This window comes from Sinocyclocheilus grahami, unplaced genomic scaffold, assembly GCF_001515645.1.
Source record: "Sinocyclocheilus grahami isolate Dianchi unplaced genomic scaffold, SAMN03320097.WGS_v1.1 scaffold1127.1, whole genome shotgun sequence".
Lineage (NCBI taxonomy): Eukaryota > Metazoa > Chordata > Actinopteri > Cypriniformes > Cyprinidae > Sinocyclocheilus > Sinocyclocheilus grahami.
This window is the reverse complement of record NW_015506306.1, coordinates 42,279-53,983: the sequence shown is the minus strand read 5'-3', so window position 1 is coordinate 53,983 and position 11,705 is coordinate 42,279. Positions and strand designations below refer to the sequence as shown.

Below are 11,705 nucleotides of genomic sequence, written 5' to 3'. Positions count from 1 at the left end.
AGTCATGTGAAAAAGTTAGGACACCCTATTGAATTCCATGGTTTTCTGTATCAGGAAATAATAAAAAAATTATCTGGTCCTTGGCATGTCTTAAATTTAGGAAAATAAAACCTCAGATAAACAACAACACATGACATATTTCACTGTGTCATTATTTATTTAACAAAAATAAAGCCAAGACGGAAAAGCCATGTGTGACAAAATTAGGACACCCTATGATTAAATTGCCTGTAGATCCACTTTTAGAAGCAATAACTTGAAGTAATCATTTTCTGTATGACTTTATCAGTCTTTCACATCGTTCCGGAGGAATTGTGGCTCACTCTTCTTTACAACATTGCTCAGGTTTATTGAGGTTTGTGGGCATTTGTTTATGCACAGCTCTCGCCACAGCATTTCAGTCAGGATGAGGTCTGGACTTTGACTGGACTGCTGCAACCCCTTGATTCTTTTATTTTCAGCCGTTCTGTTGTAGATTTCCTGGTGTGCTTGGGATCATTATCCTGTTGCATGACCCAATTTTGGCCCAACTTTAGCTGTCGGACGGATGGAGTTCATGGTTGATTCAATGACTGTGAGGTGCCCAGGTCCTGTGGCTACAAGACAAGCCCAAAATCATCAGCCCTCCACCAGCATGCTTGACTTTTGGCATGAGGTGTGTGTGCTGATATGCCCTTTAGGTTTTCACTAAACATGGCACTGTGCATTATGGCCAAACATCTTCACTTTGGTCTCATCTGTTCAAAGGACATTGTTCTAGAAGTCTTATGGTTTGTTCAGAAGCAACTTTGCAAACCTAAACCGTGCTGCCATGTTTATTTAGAGAGAAGAGGCTTTCTTATGGCAAGCCTTCCAAATATGCCATACACTTGTCCCATATTTTTCTAATTGAACTGTCATGAACTTTATCATTTAACATGTTAACTGAGGCCTGTAGAGTCTGCGGTGAAATTATTGGGTTGTCTGCCATTTCTCTGAGCATTACACGGTCTGTTCTTGGGGTGAATTTCCTGGGACACCCACTTCTGGGAGGATTGGTGTCTGTTTGTCTTCCACTTGCGAATAAACTTCCTCACTGTAGAATGATGGACTTCAAATTGTTTGGAAATGGCCATTTTACTCTTCTCAGATTGATGGCAGAAACAATTGCTTGATCATTGCTGATATCTTTCCTTCTTGGCATTGTGTTAACACACACCTGAAGGCTCCAGACCAGCAAACTGCCAAAACTTCTGCTTTTATAGAGCTGCTCACACTTGCCGATGATCTGTTAATTAATGATTAACAGTGCCTGACCGTTACTTACCCTCTTAATTCCTATGTTAACAGAAAGGTCCTAATTTTGTCACACATGGCTTTTCCATCTTGGCTTTTTTTTGCTAAAAAAAACAATGACCCAGTGCAATATGTCGTGTTGTTGTTCATCTGAGGATTTATTATCCTAAATTTAAGACATGCCAAGGACCAGATATTTTTTTTATGGTGCCCTGACACAGAAAACCATGGAATTCAATAGGGTGTCCTAACTTTTTCACATGACTATATATACAGTGGGTACTGTACATGTATAATACATACGTTTTATATTTAAAAAAAATAGTTTTTGTTATGTAAACATTAGTATCTCTTTATTAATCACTTATTCAACATATATGAAGGGCCACTCAAATTTCAGTGCACAGTTAAATATATATACAGATTTGGCACTAACAGGTCAAATATTTGATATGTGGGAAATACCTTCTAGTAGTAGAATTGGAGTCCAGGCTCTCCAAATGATTTGAAATCTCAACTATATATTTCCAAGGAGAGCCTTTTAAATTGCATTTGCCTGAATTAGTTTCTAAATTGGGTCGAGTGGGATTGTTAGCCGAGCTTCAGGATTTTTGTTCAGTAAAATGTTTCAGACGAAAAGGATTTTGAAAGAGGACAGGACTACGTAATTATAGGTACAGTAAAAGAAAGTATGATGGAAAGTGAGCCCATCACTAACTGTAACAGTGCAAAAATACCATATACAGATTTATTTTTTTTAAATGTAATATATACTGTATATCGTCACCTTGCAATTATAAGGTTCTATCTCCCATTTTTGTCAAAATTGAATTATTAACATATTCTTATTCTGTGACAACTTACTTATATTAGGTGATTTTTTTTTTTAAAGTTGTGTACATTTTGGGACTGATGTATGAAAGAGACGTGTTCCCCATATCACTATATTGAATTCAAAAACTATGAAGCTCAATATCTCGAAACTGCTCAGAATGCAGATAGAATATTATAATTCCAAGGTGACTATATATATATATATATATATATATATATATACACACATATATTTCGATAGATAGATAGATAGATAGATGATAGATAGATAAGGGTATATTATTAATAAAAGGGCATTAATATAAATATGGTTCCAGTCCCTATGTATATAGCTGAAATGCCTTTAGTGTGAAAGCACATTGCGAACAGCTGCACACTTATATACTGCCTTTGCATGTGGTATTGACCAAAGGTCACTGCATGTTCACATCGAACTCACTGAATGCGTCCACTGAAATACCCACACTGAAATCCAAGCACTGAGGGATACATTTCTCAGTGCGTAAATCTAAAGTTCTTCGGGTCATGTTAAAGTAGCTAAGAGACAAAAGAGAAAGGAATGGATGGAGAAAGAGAGAGAGTGAAAGAGAGATGTGCTGAACTGCCCTGTAATCCCCCAAACGAAGGAGTTTGATTCACAACCTGCACTTGTCAGATCCAGCTGAGCAGTAGTGATTGAACGGCCTTTAATTAAGAGAGCTGCAGGTGCACACACACACACACTGAGTTTAGCTGTTGTCCCGCTGGACTAATGACTCTGTTTAGCTGTGCAGAGCAGAAAACAGCCCTCGGACTTTAGCATCAATCTTCACAGCCATTTGTTTTACTGACCACAGAGTGAATTGTGATCAACTGAGCCGTGCGCTTTCATTTTTCTCAGTTTCACAGAGCTTGTCAGCTCACAACAGAAACATAATACGGCAGACAAGGTGTGACTACTGTGCAACTGCTCTGGAATAAATGCACCTCATGAACACATTCATGCAAACACTCGCATGCCGTTTTAATATTGCTGGCAGGTTCTGACAGATTTATAACATCTGGGGTGACTGAAGAACTGGACATTGAACATGGCAATAGAATAAGCAATCTGCATAAAGAAACAACTGCTATTTTCCTTTGCTAGACTACTGAGCAAGGGATGAGAATCAAGACACAGCTCTTACTGAGAATTGTTATGGATTGATTTTCATGACGTTTGTTTCCATTAATGGAATGTCTGCATTTTTTTCACACTTTAATGCATGTAATATTTAATATATGCATCAGAGCCTTGAAATGATGTGCTTTGGATCATACAATTACAATTAATTAATATAAATGTTATAATGCTATAATAATATAAAAAGAAAATGAATACTCTCTCAATTTAATACAAAAATATTTAATATTAAAATAATTTAAAATAAATATTAAAAAATGTTTTCATTTTACTGGAATATTTTTTTAATTAACTTTTTTTAAAGTAAATTCATACTGATTATTAATGATCATGATGAAGATGAATGTGATTAATAATAACAACAACAACAGTAATAATAATAATTATTATTATTATTATAATCATTAAATAATCATCATCAAAAATAAGCAATACTAAAACTACTCTACTACAATATTCACTGAATACAATTTATTTCAATTTGCTGTGGAATAATGCATTTAGACAATTTTTTTAATTTAAACATTACATTTTTTAATTTTACTTGATTTTTTTATTTAACTTTTTGGGCTATTTTTAAAGAAAATTCATACGGATTAGTTTTGATGAAGAAAATTGTTATTATTTTCATCATCATCATCATCAAAAATAATCAATACTAAAACTACGCAAGACCTCAAGAAATACAAACAAGAACTGCATATATGATTTGTTATTACTGTTCTGTTAAAACCTCAAATTTATCTCACAATCTCACAACAGGTTAAACAAAGCCCATGCTTATTTAAAATAGCAGATGAGTAATGAACGAACCGGCATCAATCCTAAACTCTCATCCTTATACTGGGCCGATGAGTATAGTAACATACCCGCCGCTGACTCTGTGACATCAGCATCTTTATGCTCCACTGTTTCCTCAGTGTCATCAGATGTTTTCTTCTCAAGCAGTTCAGGCACACAGAAGTCCACCTGATTCTCCAAAGGACACATGTAATGGATCAGATCACCTTTGTATATCTCCAGGAATGGGTACGCATTCAGACACCTTTCCTAAGAAGAAAAAAGAGAGAAAGATGATTAATGTTGCATACTCACAATGTCACAAGTCATGCATACATACTGCAGTCCTGCAGTGCTGAAACCACAGAGGAATGAATGAATAATGAATGAAATTCTCATTTAAATATATAAAGAAATGAAAGACTTGTGAAAATTGTTAGGTTTTTTTTTGTTTTTTGTTTTTTGAGTCCATTGGAAAAAAACTTTCCTGCATTTTAACTGTAAATTTCTCATGCATTTCAACTCCATCCACAGAGGCTATTAAACTGTTGGCCAACATGATTCGGCTATTATAATCATTTTTGGCAACATAATAACTATATAAACAACAAAACATGGGTTGAAAAATTAGTGGTGGCACCAAGTTATTTTCTCTTTAATACATTCAGTAGTTGTTAGAAAGGCAGAGTTCTGTGTGCATGCGCTATTTTACATCTGTCGTCATCAGCAGAAAGACTGATTCAGCAGAAGGTGCGAGCGGGACTGTGTGTGTGCAAAGTGTGCGTCAATAAGCAAATACCACACACATCCATACACACTTGTAAGCTGTGAAGCCTGTGTGCTGCTGTGTTATGCATCACCAAGGATTGTAAGCAATAAACCCTTTTTGCTTGAAACTGATCGAATCTAGTGTGTTCTAACCGACACCCCATTGAGGAAAGCTAGATAGAACCTTCTATTAATACATTCCAACCTTTCAGTCCTGCTATCGCACAGTATTAATTATTTCTGTTCATTATTGCTAAGAAGGGAATGACACTGTCCTCTGCAAAAGACCTTCAATGATGTCCCACCTCATTAGAATCAAACTTAGGTCAGACCTTTACTGATCAAACACACCAGCCTTTTGACAAATTTGCAGCTGGACTAGGCAGGAGTTTACACCAATTAGTCTGCATTTAATGAAGCGGCCTCATTAGGGATAAGACCAAATGCCACTGTAATGATCTCAAAGAACAATGCAAAACAGCAAGCTGATCAAGCTGTTGCGCAAATAAAATCGCTAAGCGTGAAATCATGAACTAAAGTTAAGACATTCGGGACTATTATATTTAGATAGAACAGCTCTAGCATGTTTAAGCAAGAGGTCAAACACATTTAGATGTGAATAAACCACTGTCACTTGTTTTATTTTTAGATGTCATATAATAATGTATATCATAAAGCTCACATGTAACCAACAACTAGAAGCTTATTGTTTCAGAATACATTCAAATAAGAATAAAGTAAGAATATATGAATATTGGATATGACATGCCATAAAACATCATTAAGGTTTCCCCATATAGAATCAGAATACATGTGCAGAAAATTCTTTGCAATGTATGGTAATAAAAATGCAGATGCTATAGCAACATCTGACAGAGCTGCAATATTCTTTTGCACTGTGAATGATTTGAAATATATTTATATACATGGAGGATGTTATGTCCCACCGAGCCCTCAGGATAGAACTGTGCTTCCATAATAGTACTGCCTCTTCATGCTGAGAGCTTTGTTTTGATACAGTAACGCCGTTTAAGGCCCATAGAAATTACAAGTGCCATAATAAAACAAGGTACAGATGGAAACAAACACATATGTACAAATATGCACAGGTGAACCTAACAGACACACGCTATTCATTAACAGAATAACTTGATAAGATTTTAAACAATCATTATAAAACCATTACATTTTCTTACAGAGACAAACCGTTTAAGTGGCAAAATGTTAAAGGAACACTCCACTATTTTTGAAAATAGGCTCATTTTCCAACTCCCCTAGAGTTAAACAGTTGAGTTTTACCGTTTTCGAATCCATTCAGCCGATCTCCAGTTCTGGCGGTAGCACTTTTAGCTGTAGCTTAGCATAGATCATTGAATCTGATTAGACCGTTAGCATCTTGCTCAAAAATGACCAAAGAGTTTCTATATTTTTCCTATTTAAAACTTGACTCTTCTGTAGTTACATCGTGTACTAAGACTGACAAAAAATGAAAAGTTGCGATTTTCTAGGCCGCTATGGCTAGGAACTATACTCTCATTCCAGCGTAATAATCAAGGAACTTTGCTGCCGTACCATGGGTGCAGCAGGCGCAATGATATTACGCAGCTGCAGAAGAGTCAAGAATTATGTAACTACAGAAGAGTCCAGTTTTAAATAGGAAAAATATAGAAACTCTTTTGAGCGAGATGCTAATGGTCTAATCAGATTCAATGATCTATGCTAAGCTACAGCTAAAAGTGCTACCGCCAGACCTGGAGATCGGCTGAATGGATTTGAAAACGGTAAAACTCAACTGTTTAACTCAAGGGCAGTTGGAAAATGAGCCTATTTTCAAAAATAGTGCAGTGTTCCTTTAAAGAACCGAAAAATATTAGTCTGAATAATCATTTTTATTAAATTTTATGAAAACAAATTCAGGTTACACTTTATTTTACGGTGTCCTTGTTACAGTGAATTGAAAAAAAAATTAAGTTATATTAATTAACTACATGTACTTACTATATGGTTAGGGTTAGGATGAGGGATTGGTTTAGGGTTTGTTGCATGTAATTATACATAATTTACGTAACATAAGAAAAAAATTAAAGTATTACCAACCAAAAAAATATATGACTAGCTTTATAAAATATATTATATACAATTTATGTATGTATAATTTAATATAATTTATTGATATAATTATACATAATTTATGTAACATGTAATATGTGTATATTACTTATGTAACAAGGAAAAATGAAAGTGTTACCAAAAAATATGTATATGTATATCTTCAAAATAGGCTTCAAAGTAGGCTTTTTGGCAATTTCTTTATTTGAAATGATATATACCCCATCTCAAGAATACTGTAAAAAGACTGAAGAGTAATGCTGAGTTGAAGATGTTTATCAGTTTCACTGTTCTCTTTGCTCATTGCTAATTGAATGGTTGTATTCTAATCCTCAGAAAAAGAGTCCTGCTCTAAGCAGTATGAATCACCTGATACACAAAGACTGCAGCCCTTAGGGGCGCACATGCAAATGAGACCAAATCTTCTTGAACCAGGAGCGATAATGAGTGCGAGAGGAAAAAACAAAGACAATCCACTCCACACAGTCGGCCCCCATGAAAACAATGTCAAAACAATGATGGCACCAAAGCGAGAAATAAGACTAAGCAAACTGCACAAATCTGTCTGTAACGCTTTAGTTCCTTTACCATCAAGACTAAGCATTAATGTATTATATATATAGGTTATAAGTTCGAAACATGTCAACTATGATCCTTTCAAAGCTTTCAGTCTCTTATAGTAGTGCCATCTGATTGCTGTTCATCAACTGCGTCAACTAGCACTGCAGTAATAACTACCTTCCAGACACCTCATTAGTGTAACAGCTTGTGCTCTCCATCAAGGCTCAGAGCGACACTTTCTGTCAGACAACAAGCACTTAGCAGTCCAATATTTAAAAAAAATGGAATTTTAAACACCTTTCACACTTTTCATGCATGTCGTATAATCTAATAATGAATCTAATTACTATGAGATGTCATAATAATGATTAATAAAGCAAAGAGTAAAATACCAACATGCACGCTAGGTATGAAAGAGCCAGCGGTGCTCTGAGCAGGTAGTCTTTGTGATAACGTTGACTGTCTTTGTTAGCGCTTCTGTAGCTGCCATGGGGAAAACAAGTAATATTGCACTTTAACAGGTAATTGACCCAAGACCTCAATATCCTTTGCGACTGATATATCAGCTCATATGATCGCGGCTTGTAAATTGCACTGTCAAGTACAGAAAAACTCATTAAAAAGATGGGGAATAAAACTAGTGTGGAGTAAGGTCTGTTAAGTTTCACTTCAAAACATTGCCCTTAAATGATCAGTATAACTTTATAGCTTTTAAACACTGGTAAAAAACATTATTAAAGGTTTTAATAAATTTTGCAGCACTACTGAAAATGTAGAATCTTTAAAAGGAAAGCATACATTTACACAGATTTCTATGATATTCTGGATGGGTTGTGATGCTTAGCAAATGCAATGCAATGCAATATAAAAATGCAATATAAAATAAAGTCAAGCGGATAACACTACAATGTTTACATATCACACACACTTCTATGATAAGGCACCTGTATCATTTTGAACGCACTGCTGAGAAACCAAAATCCATATATAAATAACACCTGGCGGTTCCAGCATCATCCATCTCTCAGAGCTCCTTTATTATGTTGAATATCTTCATTTCACGTCCATCATAAAAATAAATCAATAACTAGCCACTAGATTAACCAGGCCCATTATAATTAAAAGTATGCTTCCGGCATGAACAGTTTTAATTACACAGAGACGATGCTCCATTTTCCTTGTTGCTCTTTTGTATGTGAATCCACACCCTCTGTGGTGGCCGCAGGGCGAGTGTTACCCAGTCCAACGACGAGTCCATATGACTCCACTTACCCTGAGCTAGACGGGGTGCAATCAGGAGATAATGAAAGGGAAACATCACCTCCTCAGCAGGATGAAAAGAGTCCGGTTTATAAGAGCAAGCAATCATGAGAGCTCGACTGACGGGGCTTTTTCTCTCAAAGTGAATTCTACAGAACAGCAGCACAGTTGTCAGTTACAATAGCATCAACTTCAAGTTAGAATTAAGCAAGTCATGGTGCCACACACTTTAAGCAGCCAGGTGGTTTGCAGTTCTTTTAAGATAGTTTAGCTGGGCTCCCAAGCCAGGCCATGCTGACGTCTAAATGGTTTAACTAGTCAGCCAGCTCGGCTCCCATCCCAATAAAATAAGGATGCACCAATATTAAACATATGGCTGAAATAGATTAATTGATAATTAGTTTCATGTTATGGGAAATATTTTTTATCCTCATTATGCCATTTTGCACACTTATTTGGGCAGTACAAAGCAGACAGAAAGCAACTGGGGACTCGAACCTGGATCATGTTATGGCAAATAATTAATAAATGGTATAAAGTCTATATTATTTGATCTAAATTAAAAATAAATCAACTAAAATTAACTTTAAATAGAATTTAGGCATGTCTAGTATAAAACAATTGATATTTATTAAGAGATTTGTTAAAGATCACATTTAACAGTTTATTAAATTATTCATTTTTAAAGATTAACTTTATTGAGCATTAGCTGAAGACAAAGGTAATCTACATGCAGAGTTAAATATCCAATTTCGGCAGCTACCGTATTTATCTAATATGAACCTGTACAATAAAGAAAAAAAGCTCTAATATCGGCCAATAAACAATATGGTACCGATGTATCGTGCATCCATATTATAAAACAATCAAATCAGACCAGTCTGACCATCTTAGAGATAGGCAATACAGGTCTCTATATCTGTCATATTTAGTGTAAAAAGAGATCAAGTAGAAATATAATCAAGAAACATTGTAGGCCAGACTTGATCCTGTGACATCCACATAAGCACTACATCTCCAATGTGTCAATAGTTACCCACTAAGCATTGGCCCAACTCTATTCATTAAGTGTAATGGTATATCAATTAGAAACGTCTATACATGCTGAAACAAGCTTACATCAAACAGGTCATGATGATTTGATACCTGTCCAAGAAGAGGCAATTCATTTCCCATCGACAGGTGGGATTTGTGCAGAGAAAGTCAATGTCTCCTGATAGATCCCTGTATTCCCGCTATGAATCCAGGCCAATTACTCCTTTATAGATCAAGCTGTCTAAAGTGTGTAGCACAGTAGAGCACATGCGATATATGTGAAACAGCTTTCATCTTTAAAGCACTCTCATCAAATCCTTCCAAAACTAAATACATAAATAAATAAAAATTCACTTCGAGACACGTTAAACTTGTGAATGACAGAAACGAAAAGTTGTCCTGGGTTCACTCAGGGCCATCACTGTCACGACAGCAGTAAGAATAGTTTTGAAATCAATTGGAATAAACCTCTACGTGCTTGCTTTTAAGCATTACTTTTCACTTGAGAGTTGAGGGTGTCTGGAACAGATGTGTCTCTGGATGACAAGTAAACATAAATAATAATGGAATAAAACATACAGCCCTGGAAAAAAAAAGAAGAATGAAAGAAGAAACATTAGCATAAAAAAAATAAAAGCAGAGGCACAGAAAGTCTAAAAGGACACCCATTTTCCCTCCCACTAACCAACTGCCATTAAACCACAAAAACCAAGGTAACAAGTGAGGTGTTCAAGATGGAGCTGTATGTCAATGCCCTTGTGAATATAAATAGCCTGTTTCATTTTTACTCCCACAAGTCATTCTACACAGGGGTTTCAAATAAGGGTTCTAGAGGGTTTCAAGCAAGTGGGTTATGGGGGTCTGTGGGAATTGAAAAAAATAATTTAAGTTATTATACATTTATAGAGAACATTTAAACGTGAACAGTAAAATCACTATTATTACGAAATATTTATTGTGAAAAGCGCTATACAAATAAATTGAATGTGTCTGTCTTCAGGTTTATATATCTATCATTACACTAATAGTGGGCAGATAAACCTAAAGTTAATACTTTTCAGATAATATTTTAATTATTTGCTCTGGCTTCAGTACAGTAATATACAAGTTAATTTAGTTTTGCAAATAACATGGCTTTTTTTAACACAGTATAAATGGGTCTTCTTTATTCATTACAATATACTGAAAGAGTCCCTCAAATGAGGATCATCACATAATGCAGTATTAATAATACATAATAATGAATACAATGAGTAATACTAGGGATGTAACGATTCACTCAACTCACGATTCGATTCACGATTTTGATTTCACGATTCGATTCACAATTGTTTTTTAACAAAATGAGATTTAAGACAAATTATAAATTAAATGTGTCCTTTTATTATTGCATAGACAAAATACTGTGCGTTTCTTTGTGAAATTCAAATATAACTATAATAATAAACTAATATAGCACTTGCATATTATTGCTCTTTTGTTGGTTTTGATTGCTTCTATTGTCCTCATTTGTTAGTCGCCTTGAATAAAAGCGTTTGCTAAATAACAAAATTTAAATTTAATGTAAATGTAAACAACAAAACTAAATTAAAAATTTAAAACAAGCTCCAAATCAAATAAATAAGTAACACAAATAAAATAAATATCTTCATATAAACAAACTAAGTCTTTGTCTGTGCTCTTACAATTTAAAATCAGAGGCAACCACTGCATTTTAATCATGATCCAAACAAAGATGCTGCGTACATGCAACATGAGCAGTTTTTAATCTAAATTAGATTGTGTATCATTTCTAAATTTGAAGCAAAAACAGAATGGTTTGACTTCAGTTTTGTGAAACTATGCATGAAAAATATCTGCATGAAACAGAAACAGCAGACGAGCTGAATGAGACGCAGATTCACTCTCTGCCAGCAGGTGG

General features: G+C 34.9%; 1 protein-coding gene across 1 annotated transcript in view; it reads right to left on the bottom strand.

Annotated features, from left to right (window-relative positions):
• LOC107567068 (testis-expressed sequence 264 protein-like) overlaps positions 1-11,705 on the bottom strand; it is a gene marked incomplete at its 5' end in the record, with an annotated part of 61,409 nt that overhangs the window by 9,709 nt on the left and 39,995 nt on the right. The window contains one exon of the mRNA XM_016252661.1: positions 4,141-4,321. Coding sequence (XP_016108147.1) covers positions 4,141-4,321 — 181 coding nt within the window. The remainder of the gene's footprint in view (positions 1-4,140; positions 4,322-11,705) is intronic.